General features: G+C 42.2%; 1 protein-coding gene across 2 annotated transcripts in view; it reads left to right on the top strand.

The window, feature by feature from the left end:
- CSMD3 (CUB and Sushi multiple domains 3) overlaps positions 1-20,285 on the top strand; it is a 1,215,628-nt gene that overhangs the window by 748,005 nt on the left and 447,338 nt on the right. For both annotated transcript variants that reach the window (XM_073330296.2, XM_073330291.2), the window contains one exon: positions 2,483-2,671. In XM_073330296.2, coding sequence (XP_073186397.1) covers positions 2,483-2,671 — 189 coding nt within the window. The remainder of the gene's footprint in view (positions 1-2,482; positions 2,672-20,285) is intronic.

A 20,285-nucleotide genomic window follows, 5' to 3' on the forward strand; every position in this document is an offset into this window, starting at 1 on the left:
GTTGATCGGTCAATTTAACTACCTTCACAAAGGTTCATCTCTGCTAGAGTCTCAGGAGTCCCTCCTTTAATTTTCCTTTATAAAGCACTTCTTCTCCTTTGAGAATTGCCTTCACAGATCTTCACTCTTGCAGTCACACTCTTTGTCATATAAATCCAAGAGTGAGAATCTGTGAAGATAATACCATTAGAGAAGTTAAATTATTGGTAAGTAACTTAGATGACCTTATCACTAAACACGTGTTTACCCTATTGTGCAGTACTTTTTGTTTTCTGTATGTCTACATCATGATATTTTACAGTATCATGAATTATTTGTTTAAAAAAATAAGAATGGTATAATAAGAAATTACACGCAGAACTACTGTCAAAATGTATACATTTTTTTCACCAGATTATTACCATTTAAGGAATATTTTTCCATTAATGACCTGAATAATTTCTCTTGGAAGAAAGTTATTGCTCACTTGACATTCAATTACATCTACAGTGTAAGGTTGAGTAATAGTTGAGACCTGTATAGTGTTACATAACTATATAAAATCTTGATACATAACTCAATCATAGCTAGATAAGGGGCACAGTACTGCAGGTATTCCCTCAAAGCAATATTGTACTTTGGGGAGGGAAGAGAGGAATTATCTGCCAGTTTCATGGTCATGATTTTTTCTCTTGATATAGGTTTTATCATAGAGTAGATAGGAACCTGATGAGCCTCAGACAGGGCAATGGCATAACCCTTCTCTCCCCACCATTCCCAATAACCAAAATACCGAGGCCTTGATTGAGGAAAGCAGTTACATATGTACTTAAGCCCATCCCTGGTTAGGGCAGCACTTAAGCCCAAAACTTTAATAGACCTTAAACACATGCTTAAGTTCAAGCATTTGTTTAAGTTTTGTCATGAATCAGGGGCTGAATCATATAAATTGAATATGCACAGTAGCTTTCTGATACTTTTTCTGTTCCCCTATGCACGCAAATAAATGGTGTCTCACCTAATCACAGCTAAAATTCAGAATTGTGTATGCACCCGTTCAAATTCTTCCAAGGCTCCTACCATTTCAGCACACATTCTCCTATTTCTTTTGTCCTGGGTGCAGAATATTAAAAAGCTCCATCAATTTCATATACATATATTTTGAGGGGCAAAAGTCAACACTTGCCACAACAGAAAAAAGTCAGAAGACAAAGTAAGTCCATTAAATATACTATACTGCCAAAGTAGTTTGTCTATTCTATTAGAAATGAACCAAATCTGTGCTTTTTTAATAAGATTTTTTTATTTTCTAAGATAATTTTATTGGTAATAAAATATGTATTCAAGCTATAACTTGACACATTCAGAATGTACATCTTAACACTATATTTTATAAAGAAGAAATGAGCTGCAGTAGTAACTGTTCTGTTCTGTTGACCATCCACTAAGGGTATCTGCCTGGGTAGTAGCTGTACCATACTCATACAGTGCTTTTTTTCCTTCTCATCTGATTCTTCCTGGTTCACCTTATATTCTTCAGAGCAGCCAGCTTCTAACTGACTTTTCCTTATGGGTAATATTAATTAGCAATGGCTCCTTTACAGTACCCAACTTTTCCACCATCCTGTTGGTACCTGATGACTTTCTCTGCCTTTGTTTTTTCTGTACTGTTGAAATTATTTTTCTTCTACTTTGCTTGGATAGAGTAGAAAGGTCTTGCCCAACCATTCTCTTTGTCTTGGATTACACACTTCCATTTTCTGGTGCTTTAACTTTTTGCTTCTAAGTATACTTATTCCATTACTGGTACTGATTTCAGAAGCAAAACAAACCATCTGTCATGTTTTTCCTTCAAAGATCTCGGAGGAGTTTCCTAGATTCAGTTGTGAAGGTTTTTGGATTGTTTTATTTCAGTTATAACACATTTGGCAGTAAAATATATTCTTTGGATTAAAACAAAATACCAAATCAACCAGCCAATCAACCAACCAAATAAGATTCTGAATAGGAAATAAAATCTGAAATTGTTGTTTGCTTTCTGCAACAGATTTCTTTCTGTTTGTAGCTATATTTCTCTGAAATGTCATTCCCATTCTTATACAGTCTATTAATGAACTTTCTGTTTTGTTTTCTTAACTGAAATATTGAGATTTGTTTTTTCCTTTTGGGTTTTTCCCTCCCTGTTTTTTCCCACTGGAATTATGCACAATATGACTTTTTTGCTGAGAAACTAACTTTAAAGATTTGAATTTTGTGACACATCTAAAATTAAGCTGCCGCTTGTTTCTTTCCTCTTCGGCTCCCTTTCTCCTCTTCTCTGTTTCTGCAGGAGCTCATAGCTCATGTAACAAGTTAGGCTATTCAGTTACACACACAAATGTAGGCCAAGATAACTTAGCGAAATCTGTGCTACAATAGTGATTTGCTATTTTTTTTCCAGCACAGTTGAATGCATTTTAAAAAACATTACTTAGGTTTTTGTCATGTTTCCTTTGCATTCCAGGTGTAACAGTTAATACATATTCTTGTTTGGATCCTGGCATACCAGTTCATGGACGTCGTTACGGTCATGACTTCTCTATTGGTTCCACTGTATCATTCAGTTGTGATCCAGGGTATAGGCTAAGCCATGAAGAGCCTCTGCTATGTGAAAAAAACCATTGGTGGAGTCACCCGCTTCCAACTTGTGATGGTAAGAATGAATTAACTAGGTATAAAAGTGTATCTATGACATGTACAGGTTTTTCTGAGACATGAGGAACTCTGATGTTTAAGACTGTTTATTTTGAAATAATATACCCCTTTGTACAGAAATATTTAATTGTAGAAGCAGAGCACAACATACAGCTCATTGAACCAGTAGATAATAGAGGGTATATCTACATTAGAGTGTATTTTCCCTCATTAATTGATTTGCCAATTAACTTAAGGTATTTAACATGTTAGTAAAAGCTTGTCTGGACTAGAGCTGGGTGAATAGCTGTTTTGTGTGTGTGTGTGTGTGTGTTTGCTTTTTAAATCAGAACTGTGAATGAACTGAAAAAAATCAGTTTGTGTTCAACAGAATCCAAATTTCTGGCAAATCAAAAAAGTCCACTTTGAAATATTTCATTTGACATGAAATATTTTATTCTTGGGAATTTTTAAAGGACTACACTCACAAGACAGGAACTGTGGGGAGGGGACAGTGCTGGTGTCCCCCATATAACAGTGGATACAAAGTGGAACAGCTTGTTGCAAATTATACCTGATAGGTCACGCGCAGTTCGAGTCTAGGCTGAGGCACACGAACAAAGTCCACAACTGCAGAGTTCCCAAAGATATTAAGTTTATTATGCTCGAGCGTGGTGCCCCCCTGCTAGTAAGAAGGGGACCCCAAATGCAGGTTATACAAAGATTATATACCTTTTAGCAAAGCATGTTGCCCTCATGCATCGGAAACCTTAGCCAATAGACAAACCCTTTCCTTATCTACCACCTATCCCTGCTAGGTACATTCCCTGTGCTAAACTATTACTTCAACTACACAACATGGTCCTAAAGCAATGCATCAGTAACCGTTCTTATCAGGATGGGAGGCCCACATCACAAGGCCAGGAGGCAGGGAGTTAGGAACAGACAAAGAACAGAAACCGGGAATCGAGACAGGCTGGAAACAAGGGGGAGGGTTTTCACAGGAATGCAGTATCTAAGGAACACTCCTCCTGATGCATGATGTGCTTGCTTTTAGACAATGGTGGACCCCTAACCAGATTGGAGTCACATATACTAACTTTTCCTTAACAAGCTTCACCAGGAGAGATTGAGATAGACTTGCTCCAGAGTACCCCATACACTCTCGGGAGGTGGGAGACTCATGTATAAGTCCCTGTTCCACATCAGGTAGAGAGGGGGAACTGAACCTGGCTCTCCCACATCCTCAGTGAGCACTTACTCCTCCTGTGTAAGAAAAAAAAAACATCAGCTGAAACTATTTGGTCAATTTCTGTCAAATTCACAATTAGTTTCAGATTGACAAAAACTGCACTTTTCAATGAATAAATTACTCATCCAAATATTTCAGCCAGCTCTAGTCTGCCTCCCCACCCCCAACCCCCAAACTCCCATTTGCTCCAGGATTGAATCATAGAAGATTAGGTTTGGAAGAAACCTCAGGAGGTCATCTAGTCCAACCCCCTGCCCAAAGCAGGACCAACCAAAACTAAATCATCCCGGCGAGGGCTTTGTCAAGCCAGGCCTTAAAAACCTCTCAGGATGGAGATTCCACCACTTCCCTAGACAACCCACCACCTCCTAGTGAAACAGTTTCTCCTAATATGCAACCTAGACCTCCCTCACTGCAACTTGAGAGCATTTCTCCTTGTTCTGTCATCTGCCACTACTGAGAACAGCCTAGCTCCATCCTCTTTGATCCCCCCTTCAGGTAGTTGAAGGCTGCTATTAAATCCCCCCTCACTCTTCTCTTCTGCAGACTAAATAAGCCCAGTTCCCTCAGCCTCTTCTCATAAGTCATGTGTCCCAGAGCCCTAATCATTTTTGTTGTCCTCCGCTGGACTCTCTCCAATTTGTCCACATCCTTTCTGTAGTGGGGGCCCCAAAATTGGACCCAATACTCCAGATGTGGCCTCACCAGTGCCAAATAGAAGGGGATAATTACTTCCCTCGATCTGCTGGCAATGCTCCTACTAATGCAGCCCAATATGCCGTTAGCCTTCTTGGCAACAAGGGCACATTGCTGACTCATATCCAGCTTCTCATCCATTGTAATCCCCGGGTCCTTTTCTGCGGAACTGCCACTAAGCCAGTCGGTCCCCAGCCTGTAGCAGTGCATGGGATTCTTCCATCCTAAGTGAAGGACTCCGCACTTGTCCTTGCACTCATCAAATTTCTTTTGGCCCAATCCTCCAATTTGTCTAGGTCACTCTGGACCCTATCCTTACCCTTCAGCGTATCTACCTCTCCCCCCAGCTTAGTATCATCTCTGAACTTGCTGAGGGTGCAATCCACCCCATTATCCAGATCATTAATGAACATGTTGAACAAAACCAGCCCCAGGGCACTCTGCTTGATACCGGCTGCCAACTAGACATCAAGCTGTTGATCACTACCCATTAAGCCCGAAGATCTAGCCAGCTTTCTATCCACCTTATAGGGTACAAATGTGGTTGGGTATCCATTTAATGGGTAATCACTTAACTCCAGGTAAAAATTCAGGTGAAGATACAACTTCAGAGATAGCTGAGATCTAGAGTCACTTTGTTTGTGTATGATTTCCACAAGACTGCATTTTCCCAAATCTCAACATATTGAATTCTTTATTGCTGTGTACTTGGACTATCACTAAACCCTGTGTCATAAATATAAAGGGAAGGGTAACAACCTTCCTGTATACAGTACTATAAAATCCCTCCTGGCCAGAGGCACAAAATCCTTTTACCTGTAAAGGGTTAAGAAGCTCAGGTAACCTGGCTGGCACCTGACCAAAAGGACCAATAATGGGACAAGATACTTTCAAAGCTGGAGAGGTGAGTGGGGAAGTTTGTTTGTCTGTTCTGTGTGCTTGCCGGACACAGATCAAGGAAACAAGCAATCCAACTCCATTAGAATTAGTAAGTAGTAGCAAGGGAATGTGTTAGCTTAATTTTGTTTTGGCTTGTGATTTTCTCTGTGCTGAGAGGAAGGTGTATTCCTGGTTTTTCTTTTTGTAACTTTAAAGTTTGGTCCAGAGGGAAATCCTCCATGTTTTTGAGACTGATTGACCTGTAAGATTATCTTCCATTCTAATTTTACAGAGGTGCTTCTTTTACCTTTTTTCTTTCTCATAAAGTTCTGTTTCTTTTAGAATCTGATTGGGGTTTTTTTGTGTGTGTCCTAAAAAAACCCAAGGTTGGTCTGTGCTCATCTTCTTTATTCTCAAGCCTCCCCAGGAAAGGTGGTGCAGGGGCTTGGGGGAATATTAGTGGGGAGTAGGAACTCCAAGTGGTCCTTTCCCTGAGTTTGTCTAAATCACTTGGTAGTGGCAGTGTTACCTAATGCAAGGTACAAGAGAGAATTTGTGCCTTGGGGAGTTTTTAACCTAAGCTGGTAGAAATAAGCTTAGGGGGTCTTGCATGCAGGTCCTTACGTCTGTACCTTAGAGTTCAGCGTGGGGAGGGAACCCTGACACCTTATTTCCCATTCTGGCAGCCTGAGCATCCATCCATACCACCTCAGAGTTGATGATTGTGTATATGGATGTGAAGTCAGACAAAAACAACATGTTTGAATGGCAAATTCAGACTGATGCCCAGTACTACATCTGACATTTTGTATAAAAGATCTTTTGAAACAAGAGCTGCAATGAGCTCCCTGTCAGATGAGAAGATGGTGTTCACATGACATTTTCACTGTGTGTGTTTTTCAGCAATTAACTATTGCCTCAGCCTGGTTATTGCATTGGGAAGGCCTGACATAGTTCTTATCCCCTCTTTCTTGACTACATTTGAGGTATTTTTCAGCATTAGTTTCCTTTCTTTACCCCATTAGTAAAAAATATTTTTATGAGTGTAGAACATCTTGTATAACAGTAAGCATTATTAGAAGAAATCTGCTAGGTTAGCATTAGGGTCTGTTCAGCAGAAGTTCTGTTGCTTACTGTTACGTCACATATATAGAGCAGAAGTCACTACTCTTATTATACAAAATTGCCCATACAGTTAATATCTGCTGATATTGGATAGGAAGTAGAAAACTGAAGATTAAGGGTTAATTAAAATAATAAAGAAGCTAATTGACTCATTAATGCCTGGTTTATTATGAAGAAAGTTATTGCATTATTCATGATCTTCCCTATTGCAGGTTTTGGTATATATCAGGTTGGCACCTCACTTTTTTAATTCAGCAAACAACTCAGATTTGAAGCTGAGATTCATTTGGAGGTGCCATGAAATGTTGATCTTAAGGATTTGCATTGATGAAAGGGTGGGTGACAAGCCTCCTCTCTGAATCTGGCATTCTGTAGTTGTGGGATACACTTCATAATAGGGTCTCTGAATCACAGTTGCACTCTTTGAGTGAAGAGCTGTTGATCTCCCTTTGTTCACAAAACCAGAAAAACTAATTTATGCTGACTAGCCCCTATATACAGGGGTAATGTTTCCTTAAGCGGCTAGGTACTAGATGCTAACCATCTAAAACAAACAATGTTAACATGCTCTCTGTGAGTAATATACTCTGCTGTGCAATAACCTTACACATTGTGATACATTTCTTCTTCAAGATGCTGAACTAGCATGCAATTCATCAAGTAAATGAGATTTTTTTTCTCTAGAGCACATTGCAGTATTGAGTGTATTTATTCTAGTAAATTTAATCAATTCATGGTTACATTAATTCAAATTTAATTGCTGAATCTTTAACTTTGGAGTGATTTATAAATAGGACCAGGTCTAGACTGGACCTTAGGGAAGTGAACATTTGCCCTGTGGGCTTGCATCAACAATGCTTTGATTTAAACCATACCTTTCTGGGGAGAGAAACTCCTGTAGCAACTCTTCCCATTGAGTGTGTGTAAATATTCAGGGTGAGGAGAGGAGTCGGTAGCAAAATATCTCTGCATTGGCTCCTCTTCGAAGTAGAAGAAATCTGTTGGGTGGTGCCCTTCCTGTTCGCTGGAAGAGAATAAATTATAAAGATTACAAGTTTGGCTGATGAAGGTAACACTGTTGACATAATATATTTAGACTTCTCTAAGGTGTTGACTTGGTACAGCCTGACTTTTTGATTAAAAAACTAGAATAATATAAAAAATAATATTGGCACACATTAAATGGATTAAAATTGGCTAAATGATACATCTCAAAATGTAATTATAAATTGGGAATGGTTATCAAGAGTTTCCAGTGGGGTTTCCGCAAAGATTGGTTCTTGGCCGTACGTTATTTAACATTTCTGTTAATGATGCCGAAACGAAAAAAAAATCACTGACAAAGTTTGCAGATGAGACAAAAATTGGGAGAGAGATAATGAAGAGGTCAGCTCACTGAGTCAGAGCGACCTGGATCGCTTGGTAAACTGAGTGCAAACAAACAATATGTGTGTTTTTAATACAGCTAAATGTAAATGTATATATCTTGTAAAAAAAGAACATAGGCCTCACTTATAAGATGAGGTACTCTATCCTGGGAAGCAGTGATTCTGAAAAAAGATTTGGTGATCATGGTGGATAATCAGCGTGACACTGTGTGTGACACTGTGGCCAAAAAAGCTAGTGCAGTCCTGGGATGCATAAATTGGGGAATCTTGAGTAGGAGTAGAGTGGTTATTTTACATTTATATTTGGCACTGGTGCAATCACTGCTGTAATACTGTGTCTTGTTCTAATGCCCAGAATTCAAGAAGGATGTTGATAAATTGGAGAGGGTTCAGAGAAGAGCCATGAGAATGATTAAAGGATTCGAAAACATGCTTTACAGCGATAAATTCAAAGAGCTCAATCTGTTTAGTTTAACAAAGAAAAGGTTAAGGGGACACTTGATTACAACATGAGGAACAAATATTTAGTAAAGGGCTCTTCAATCTAGCGGAGAAAGGTATAATACTGGAAGTTCAATGTAGACAAATTCAAATTCAGACTGGAAATAAGCCATAAATTTTTAACAGCAAGACCCATTGGAACAATTTGCAAAGGATCATAGTAGAGTTGTAATCACTGACCATTTATTAATCAAAATGGAATGTTTTTTTTCTAAAAGATATACTCTAGGAATTATTTTGTGGAAGTTCTCTGTCTGTTATACAGGAGGTCAGAATAGAGGATCACAATGGTCCCATTAGGCTTTGAAATCTATTAATATTTAGCTTGGATATTACAACTTTCAGTTCTTCCTGTTTATTCCCCATTTGCCTTGTATTGGTGTGTAGATGTTCAGCAGATTTCCCCCAGTGTATTCCCTCTTTATTCTCCTTTGACCCTATTGTGTAATTTATGTTTTCCTCTCCCCAGCTAGAAGTCCTATGTCAGTGTTACTTTTTTTTATACCTACTTTTTGCCTTTTGAGACATAAATCCTCTGAACTTCGGTTAAACACCTCCTCACTAGATTTAAAAGTTGGTGTCAAAAAGGCTCTTCCCCTTCTTGGTCAGGTAGACCCCATCTCTTCCCAGAAATCCTCCCTCCTGGAACAGCAACCCATAGTTGAGGAATCCAGAGTCCTCCTGTTGACACCATTTGCACAGCCATGCACTTCTCTCTAGGATGTGCCTCTCCCTATCTGAAAATACCACCTGTGCCCCCAACCCCTTTACCCTGTTTTGCAGAACCCTGTTGTCACTGCTGATCTACTGAGATTCATATCTGTTGGTAGCATTAGTGTCCATATAAATGAATAGCATGGAGTGGTGGTCTGAGGCAGAGGTGCCAGAACTGGGGGAGAGGCCAGGGGAGCCATGCCCACCCCCCACTTCTAAAAGTTTGCAGGCTATGCTCACCCACTTTTTAACATGGGTGTAGTTTGGGGGACAGAGGTTGCATTGTCTCCCAAACTGCAAGCCTTGAGTAGGCATGGAGTGGCTCAGGCAGGGGCTGCACTTTGTGATGGTGGAGCTAATGATCAGCTCCCCTGCCATGAAGCACAGCCCAGGCCCATGGCACCATCTTTTTGCCAGTGGGGTTGCTGAGGTGGGTCTTAGACTCCCTCCCATTGCCATAAGGCTCAGCCCCTGTAAGTGTCCCCGTTCCTGTTCCTCCTCTTTCCCCCAAGGCCCTGCCTCCTGACCAGGCTGGAAGCCAGAGCTGGATTGTGATAAGAGCCTCCCAAGGAGCCCGGGCCACTGTGGGGAGCCCTAGACCCTCCACCTGCCCTGCGCAGAGGACCGGGTGCCCCAGAGCAGACCCGGGCTTGTGTTTCTGCCCCAGGGCATGTCACCCAGGCTAGGTGGAGGGTCTGAGGTTCCCCTCAGCAACCCGGGCTCCCTGGGCAGCTCTTACCACAGCCTAGCTTCGGCTTCTGGCCTGGCCAGGAGGTGGGGCCATAGGGGTGGGGCTTCAGGGGAAGAGGAGAAGCAGGGGGTGGGGCCACAGAGGGGGTGGGGCTTTGTGCCCCCCTACTTCTACCGAGGTTTTGGCACTCCTGGTCAGAGGGACAGATGAGCCTTGACAGTCTTTCTGTAACATCTTGGATGCAGCCTCCAGTTAGGCAGCACACCTCCTGGGATGTTAGGTTAGGTTGCTTTGTCCTCTTCAGAAGGGAGTCCCTAACCACCGCCAACCTACTTCTCCTTCTCCTGGGTGTGGTGACCTCGAACCTCTCAGCTTTGTGAGCAAATGGATCCTTCTCCTTAGCCACTGGCTCTGCTCCTCTCCTCCTGTTGCCAGTACATCATATCATGTACTGGGAGACATGGGTGTGGGGTGGAACACTGTCTACTGCCCAAGGTGGCCAGCAGCCAGTCTCTTCAACGCAGAGCAGCTGGTTCTCCTTCCCATTCTTATGGCTTAATAGTCTCTAGTTGACTAGCATCCTGGATGTCTCAGTGTGTATCCTGTCAGTGAAGTCCTTGTGTTCCTGGATGTTATGCAGATGAGTTCTCTTACCTATTTCATGTGGTAGTCCATCAACAGATAACTCTCACACCAGGTGGTTCCTCCTGCTGAGCTTTCTTTGGCAGGGACATGCAGGCCACATTCCCAACAAATCAAGACCAAAGTCTGTGTTAAAGCCTCCAGGATCAGGATACCTGTCTAACCAGGCCCCCCACAGATACAGACAGAGGAATTGCTGGCAGTGGTGTTGGTGACTCACTGTTTTCCTCACATTGTGAGTTCTTCCTTGTAGAGGACCTGTAAATTGAAGAAAAATACCTACTTCCCTGGCTTCCTCTGCTGGTGAACTTAGCTGACTAACTTCCTAAGTCTCCGAACTGCCTTCATCTCACAAGCCACATCATAGTGCATATCCACAAGGGAGGAGTTAAGTTTGCATGGACAACCTTAATTCTGGCATTTCCTAACTTTGCTACCTTAATAATATTCCTGTAACATAAGGGTTTGTATGTGGGTAATATTATATATGTAACACACACACACAACGGCATATAAAGATACTTCTGAAGAGCATATTTTTTTACTTTGATTGCATCATCTTGTACCTAATAGCATATATTTCCATACATTTTTCATCAAGACAGCAATTTATTCTGAGGAGAGTATTTTCATATCTCCCATACACAGGACCTGATTCTCTAGTGTGCTGCAACAGTTGTATGCTGGTGCAACTCCACTGAATTAGATGAGTCACGCCACCATAAAACTCTTGTCAAAGAGTGCAGTATTAAACCCACAGTCTTTAACAGGCCATAATTATCAATCCTCATCATTGGCAACCCAGTAATTTGTGGACTCCAGCACTATGTGGTATCATATTCTAGATGGCCATTGTGAAAATACACGCATACAGAAAAATATAAAATGAAGAAGTTGACACCAAATTATGCCCGGATTCTGGCTTCCATCGTGTCAAATATCCCTTTTTGTTAGTTAGTGGATGTATCTCTTCTATATCAATACAGCCAGAAAATCCTACACATTATTTTTATTTGTTCTACTATGGGTATTTAGTAATGTGTGAAGCACACATCTCAAAATATAGTATGGGGGATGCAATTCAATCTTTCACACAATTAGACAAAAACTGGAAACAATGCCATAGATAGATAGATAAAGAACAGCCATTCAAAAAGGTTGTTATGTCTCAGAGGAAGAGTTAGATTATCCAGTATCTCCTTTCTCTAGTTTTACACTGATCACACTTAGACCATTCCCATTTTTACCTAATCCACACACTTACCTATGGAGGTGAATGTACTCACCTGAATTTTCTGTCCATAATCCCGTCACAATGACTAGCCATTAGGAAGCATCTTTTTCTTCTGACAGAGGTTCTCAAGTGTAGGCACCAACTCCGTGGGTGCTCCGGGGCTGGATCACCCCTGGGGAAAAATTGGTGGGTGCTCCGTACCCACCGGCAGCTCCCCGTCCCCCCACCCCGCCCCAGCTCGCCTCCACTCTGCCTCCGCCTCCTCCCCTGAGCACGCCGCATGCCTGCTTTCCCCCGTAGCTCCCAGCGGTTGCCGCCACGAAACAGTTGTTTCGCGCGGCAAGTGCTGGGAGGGAGGGGGGAGGAGGTGGAATGCACTGCACTCAGGGGAGGAGGAAGGGAGAGGATTTGGGGAGGGGTCCAACAGGAGCAGAGAGGAGGCGGAGTTGGGGCAGGGAATTTGGGGAAGGGGTTGGAATGGGGGCGGGGCCGGGGTGGAGTCGAGGGGGTGCTGGGGGGCAGCGGGGGGCATGAGCACCCACCGGCACCATGAGAAGTTGGCGCCTATGTTCTCAAGTGTTTTCCTGTGTAGCTATTCTAACAGAATTTAGCCTTAAGCTTTAACAGTATAATATACTAAAACAAACAAAACAATGTAGACACTCTAGTCGAGTGGTGGGCTACCTGCGGCCTGTCAGGCTAATCCGCTGGCGGGCTGTGAGACAGTTTGTTTACATTGACTGTCTGCAGGCACGGCCGCCCGCAGCTCCCAGTGACTGCGGTTCACCATTCCCGGCCAATGGGAGCTGCGGGAAGCGCAGTTGGAAGCAAACTAAGGAATATTAGTGTTAATATATTTTTTAAAGCCCTAGTTATTTTAAATATACTTTTGTGTCATCTTGAGGACAATAAAATTTAAATTTACCTCTAAAATATTTGTTGACTCTGGAACTTCAAGGAATTGATTTTAATTATTTAAGTTATTTATTTATTTTAAATAACACTGAAGCTCTAGGATAGATGAACTATAATGGAAATTGGAGAAAATGTAGATTTTTTTGGTAAACTGTTCACAGCTTTACTTATCACCTGTAAGGACTGTAGTAATAAATAGAGTTATTTGGTACTAAACACCAGATTTGGCCCCTAGTGATGCTTAAAATATAGCAATGTATTCTCCTGTTTCATCATAACAAAAAAATGCTAATAAATGTTAACTTTAATTCAACGTTACAATTAAGAATAAATGTTGCTCCATTTGATCTTCATTTACTTTAAAAAAATAGAGAACATCAGCAAGAAATATTGTTGCAGCTAGAGCGAGTGCATTTAATGTTTATATTGAAAACACACAGATGGCCCAAATTAATTAACAAACATGATTTTGCAGTATAGTGGGTAACACATCAGAGGAAGGTGGAAAAGAGATTATCCTGTTTTTGTTGATGGATTGCTAAAATAAAATTACATACGCTAGAAAGTATATTGCTGATAGTATGTACCTATGGCACCTGCCCTAGCTGTGGTGGTTGACAGGTTCCCTGACCTATCCTCGGTTTATGCAGGAGCAGTCCAGTAACAGAGCTCTTAAGTCATGGGTACTCCTCCATTTCTGAAGGAGTTTGTTGGAAACTCCCTCCTGAAGTATATCTTCCTGAGTACCTCACTGGCTGCCTTTAGAGCAGTAGTTCTCCACTAGGAGTCTGGGACCCCCCAGGGGGTCCATGAGCAGGTTTAAGGGGTCCACCAAGTAGAGCCAGCATTAGACTCTCTGGGGCCCTTTGCAGAAAGTCGAAGCCTCACTGCATGGGGCTGAAGCCTAGGGCCCTGACCCCGCCACCTGGAGCTGAAGCCTAAGCCTGAGCAATGTGACTTCACGGGGGCTCCAGTGGTATGGGACCCCAGGCAGTTGCCCTGCTTACTACCCATTAACACCGGCTCTGGCTTTTCATAGAATCATAGAATCATAGAATATCAGGGTTGGAAGGGACCTCAGGAGGTCATCTAGTCCAACCCCCTGCTCAAAGCAGGACCAATCCCCAATTAAATCATCAAAGCCAGGACTTTGTCAAGCCTGACCTTAAAAACTTCTAAGGAAGGAGATTCTACCACCTCCCTAGGTAACACATTCCAGTGTTTCACCACCCTCCTAGTGAAAAAGTTTTTCCTAATATCCAACCTAAACCTCCCGCACTGCAACTTGAGACCATTACTCCTTGTCCTGTCCTCTTCTACCACTGAGAATAGTCTAGAACCATCCTCTCTGGAACCACCTCTCAGGTAGTTGAGAGCAGCTATCAAATCCCCCCTCATTCTTCTCTTCTGCAGACTAAACAATCCCAGTTGCCTCAGCCTCTCCTCATAAGTCATGTGTTCCAGACCCCTAATCATTTTTGTTGCCCTTCGCTGGACTCTTTCCAATTTATCCACATCCTTCTTGTAGTGTGGGGCCCAAAACTGGACACAGTACTCCAGATGAGGCCTCACCAATGTCGACTAGAGGGGGACGATCACGTCCCTCGATCTGCTTGCTATGCCCCTACTTATACATCCCAAAATGCCATTGGCCTTCTTGGCAACAACGGCACACTGCTGACTCATATCCAGCTTCTCGTCCACTGTCACCCCTAGGTCCTTTTCCGCAGAACTGCTGCCTAGCCATTTGGTCCCTAGTCTGTAGCTGTGCATTGGGTTCTTCCGTCCTAAGTGCAGGACCCTGCACTTATCCTTATTGAACCTCATCAAATTTCTTTTGGCCCAATCCTCCAATTTGTCTAGGTCCCTCTGTATCCTATCCCTGCCCTCCAGTGTATCTACCACTCCTCCCAGTTTAGTATCATCCGCAAATTTGCTGAGAGTGCAATCCACACCATCCTCCAGATCATTTATGAAGATATTGAACAAAACCGGCCCCAGGACCGACCCCTGGGGCACTCCACTTGACATCGGCTGCCAGCTAGACATGGAGCCATTGATCACTACCCGTTGAGCCCGACAATCTAGCCAACTTTCTATCCACCTTATAGTGCATTCATCCAGCCCATACTTCTTTAACTTGCTGACAAGAATACTGAGGGAGACCGTGTCAAAAGCTTTGCTAAAGTCAAGAAACAGTACATACACTGCTTTCTCTTCATCCACAGAACCAGTAATCTCATCATAGAAGGCGATTAGATTAGTCAGGCATGACCTTCCCTTGGTGAATCCATGCTGACTGTTCTTGATCACTTTCCTCTCATGTAAGTGCTTCAGGATTGATTCTTTGAGGACCTGCTCCATGATTTTTCCGGGGACTGAGGTGAGGCTGACTGGCCTGTAGTTCCCAGGATCCTCCTTCTTCCCTTTTTTAAAGATTGGCACTACATTAGCCTTTTTCCAGTCATCCGGGACTTCCCCCGTTCACCACGAGTTTTCAAAGATAATGGCCAATGGCTCTGCAATCACAGCCGCCAATTCCTTTAGCACTCTCGGATGCAACTCGTCCGGCCCCATGGACTTGTGCACGTCCAGCTTTTCTAAATAGTCCCTAACCACCTCTTTCTCCACAGAGGGCTGGCCATCTATTCCCCATGTTGTGATGCCCAGCGCAGCAGTCTGGGAGCTGACCTTGTTAGTGAAGACAGAGGCAAAAAAAGCATTGAGTACATTAGCTTTTTCCACATCCTCCATCACTAGGTTGCCTCCCTCATTCATGTTACTTTTGACATCTCTTGCTAGCTGCAGCTCCAGGTATGATTTGGCCCTCCTGATTTCATTCCTACATGCCCGAGCAATATTTTTATACTCTTCCCTGGTCATATGTCCAACCTTCCACTTCTTGTAAGCTTCTTTTTTATGTTTAAGATCCACTAGAATTTCACCGTTAAGCCAAGCTGGTCGCCTGCCATATTTACTATTCTTTCGACTCATCGGGATGGTTTGTCCCTGTAACCTCAACAGGGATTCCTTGAAATACAGCCAGCTCTCCTGGACTCCTTTCCCCTTCATGTTAGTCCCCCAGGGGATCCTACCCATCCATTCCCTGAGGAAGTCGAAGTCTGCTTTCCTGAAGTCCAGGGTCCGTATCCTGCTGCTTACCTTTCTTCCCTTTGTCAGGATCCTGAACACAACCAACTCATGGTCACTGCCTCCCAGATTCCCGTCCACTTTTGCTTCCCCCACTAATTCTTCCCTGTTTGTGAGCAGCAGGTCAAGAAAAGCTCTCCCCCTAGTTGGCTCCTCTAGCACTTGCACCAGGAAATTGTCCCCTACACTTTCCAAAAACTTCCTGGATTGTCTATGCACCACTGTATTGCTCTCCCAGTAGATATCAGGAACATTAAAGTCACCCATGAGAACCAGGGCGTGCGATCTAGTAGCTTCTGCGAGCTGCCGGAAGAATCATAGAATCATAGAATATCAGGGTTGGAAGGGACCCCAGAAGGTCATCTAGTCCAACCCCCTGATCAAAGCAGGACCAATTCCCAGTTAAATCATCCCAGCCAGGACTTTGTCAAGCCTGACCTTAAAAACCTCTAAGGAAGGAGATTCTACCAAGAAAGCCTCATCCACCTCATCCCCCTGGTCCGGTGGTCTATAGCAGACTCCCACCACTACATCACTCTTGTTGCTCACACTTCTAAACTTAATCCAGAGACGCTCAGGTTTTTCTGCAGTTTCATACCGGAGCTCTGAGCAGTCATACTGCTCCCTTACATACAGTGCTACTCCCCCACCTTTTCTGCCCTGCCTGTCCTTCCTGAACAGTTTATAACCATCCATGACAGTACTTCAGTCATGTGAGTTATCCCACCAAGTCTCTGTTATTCCAATCACGTCATAATTCCTTGGCATCACCAGGACCTCCAGTTCTCCCTGCTTGTTTCCAAGGCTTTGTGCATTCGTATATAAGCACTTGAGATAACCTGTTGATCGCCCCTCATTCTCAGTATGAGGCAGGAGCCCTCCCCTCACAGACATTCCTGCCTGTGCTTCCTCCCGGTATCCCACTTTCCCACTTACCTCAGGGCTTTGGTCTCCTTCCCCTGGTGAACCTAGTTTAAAGCCCTCCTCACTAGGTTAGCCAGCATAAAATTTTATATGCATAAAAACAGTTATTGTGGCACAGCTGGGCTGTGGAGTTTTTATAGCATGTTGGGGGGACACAGAAAGAAAAAGGTTGAGAACCCCTGCTTCACAGTATGCTGCAAGGCCAGTCTTTTCTGGCTGATATGTCCGTAATCATTTGAGGTCCACTCCATTGCCTTACCCCCTCAGACATTCTACTTTTTTCTCCCATTTCCTATCACATTTGTATCTTCTGAGAGTGGAGGACATTTGGTGTTGAAGTGGTTTGACTTGTGTGGCACTGGATTTATTTGGCTATTTGATCTAGCTGATGTTTAATAATTGGCTTTTTAAAATATATTTCCCTTTCTTTCACAGTGTGTGAAAGTCCCTTTATAAATAGGTTGTTAGGTTAAAGTTAAGCATATGATTAAATGTTTTGCTGGATTGGGGCCTAAATGCATTTCCATTTTCTTATTTTCATCCTATAACTCTTCCTTATGTCTCTGGAACTTCTTTCTCAATGTTCCTTGCAACCATTAATATTCATTTGTAGATAGTTTTTTCCTTCTCTTACATCTCATTTTAGGCAAGCTATGCATATTTATTCATCTTCTTTGTCATAAGTTGACCCTACTAACAAAGGTGTTTTTTTCTTTTGTAGAACACTGGTGCTTACCTCTATTTTTTCCTTATTTACTTCTCTTTCCTGCTGCACTATAAATTGTAGCTCGATAAATTATTTCTTTTTTGCTACCACCTGCCACTTACAGAATCTTTTATTAATTTACTTCTGTTTGTGGAAATGCTGAGTGCTATAAGTTAAAAGGTAGACACCAGGTTTATTCTCCCTAATACTATGACATTCACTCAGTATGAAGGGCTGTTGTTCTTGCTTACCTCTTCTATTCTGCATTGTTTGTGAACATTCTGTATTAAAATACATATTTGTTCATTCTCTCTACTAAAAATTGCTGTTCTTTCTGTTATTTTTACCTCCACAGAGAGGCAAAATTACCTGCTTCTCCTCACATAAAGGCCCACTCTTCACCTTTGTCTCTTCTTTACTGGGTACATGATGGCAAAGGTGACATCTTTGATATCTTTGATCTCTGTCTACTCTCTCCACAATCTGGGAGTGGACTTGAATTACATCAGAGTAGAACTAGTGTAACAGAGTGGAGAATCTGGTTCCAACAACTCACACACAGAGACCATAGTTTGTAAATTCTCAGTGGTAGTTTGAGACTATAACAAGCAAAATTTCAGACATGGGGATTTTGTCCTTAGAGGGATGTTAAACCAGTTTTGAAAGCCTGACCCCTCAGTCAGACCTAAATTAAAAAATGCAGAAAAAAGAGAAGCGAGAGCATCTAAAGAACAGTGCTACCAGATTTCTCTCTCTTTAACTGGTCCTATAACCAGATGCAATAAGGCCCAGTGTCCCAGCCTAAAGGTGGGTAGAAAGGAAAAGATTTGCAGTCCATCTCCCTTTACCTTTCAGGGGTAAAGTATTAACCACCTAGCACCTTGTCATAAATATAAAGGGAAGGTAACCACCTTTCTGTGTACAGTGCTATAAAATCCCTCCTGGCCAGAGGCAAAACCCTTTCACCTGTAAAGGGTTAAGAAGCTAAGGTAACCTCGCTGGCACCTGACCCAAAATGACCAATGAGGGGACAAGATACTTTCAAATCTGGAGGGGGGTGGGGTGAGACAAATGGTTTTCTCTGTCTGTGTGATGCCTTTGCCGGGAACAGATTAAGGATGCAAGTTCTCCAACTCCTGTAAAGTTAGTAAGTAATCTAGCTAGAAAATGTGTTAGGTTTTCTTTGTGTTTTGGCTTGTGAAATTCGCTGTGCTGGAGGGAATGTATATTCTTGTTTTTGTATCTTTTTGTAACTTAAGGTTTTGCCTAGAGGGATGCTCTATGTTTTGAATCTGATTACCCTTTAAAGTATTTACCATCCTGATTTTACAGAGGTGATTCTTTTACCTTTTTTCTTTCTAATAAAGTTCTGTTTCTTTTAAGAACCTGATTGATTTTTCATGGTTCTTAAGATCCAGGGGTTTGGGTCTGTGTTCACCTGTACCAATTGGTGAGGATATTATTATCAAGCCTTTCCCAGGAAAGGGGGTGTAGGGCTTGGGGGGATATTTTGGGGGATAGGACTCCAAGTGGTCCTTTCCCTGTTCTTTGTCTAAAACACTTGGTGGTGGCAGCGTTTTACCTAATCTAAGGGCAAAAACTTTGTGCCTTGGGGAAGCTGTAACCTAAGCTGGTAGAAATAAGCTTAGGGGGGTCTTTCATGCAGGTCCCCACAATTGGACCCTAGAGTTCAGAGTGGGGAAGGAACCTTGACACACCTGTTGCAAAGTTGAAGTGAAACCCAGAGTGAAGGGTTTCAGATCTGCCTGATGGTACATAGAAGCATGGCAAACTTGTGAGGAACAGTTTCCAGCCCAGAGGTGATTGGCCCCACCCTTCCTCATGACAGCAATGTTTATTATATGCATAATAAACAAGACGAGTATATGAATTATCCAAAACACAAGAAGTGAAGCAACAAGAATCTTTGTCACTTAGAAACAGCAATTTTTTTTGAATAAAACGCTTACGAATGGCAAAAACAAAACAAAAAATCCAAATCTCCACAGGGGACAACATCCTAAAAAAGTAATTTATTTTGTTGTAACAGAATTAATACAAGTCTGACATTTTACTTCATAGGTGATTTATTTTTCTGCAGCTATACTGAGAAAAAATGTTAATTTCATCCAGTGACTTCTGCTTTCCCTTTATTCCTTTTGTTTGTTTGTTTGTTTGTTTGTTTGTTTGTGGGTGTTCATTTTGAACAAAACATTATACCTACCTAAGCCATATGCTCTGATTCAGATGTTTGTATCACACATATGAAAAGAATAGCCACATTTTATTAGTGCATTATTTGTACACACACAATAAATAGCATAATTACAGAGAGAGCACCATTATTCCTTTTTGAAATAAGGACAGATAGAATCAATTACTGGGAGTACTTTCTGTGATCTCTCTCTCTCTCAATCCCCCTCTTCCTCTCTCTCTCAGCCTGGCTTATCTAGCATATTTGGTAATCGGAACAAAAGATTCTTTGAAGAATGTGCAAATACACCATTTATTTATTTATTTATTATTTTAATCTCTGTTCTCTGAAAAAAGAATGAGATCAGTCATGTTTATGGGCCTTTGGCTGTTTTCCCTGTTATTAGGACTAGTGCACATCTTATGTTTTGGGATCTGTCAATTTGACTTTATTGTGCTAGAGATTTATCCCTTGATGCTTTTGTAAGCCATCTGTTAGCCTTCATATAGTCACACAGAGTGTCTGCTGGCATGTCACATATGTTTTGTTGTCACCTGTGTTCTCAAAACGTTTTTTTATACACCCACTGTAATATACCTTGTTTGTTAGGCAGCTTGCTGTG

The sequence above is a fragment of the Lepidochelys kempii genome, chromosome 2, assembly GCF_965140285.1.
Source record: "Lepidochelys kempii isolate rLepKem1 chromosome 2, rLepKem1.hap1, whole genome shotgun sequence".
In the NCBI taxonomy this organism is placed as follows: Eukaryota; Metazoa; Chordata; order Testudines; family Cheloniidae; genus Lepidochelys; species Lepidochelys kempii.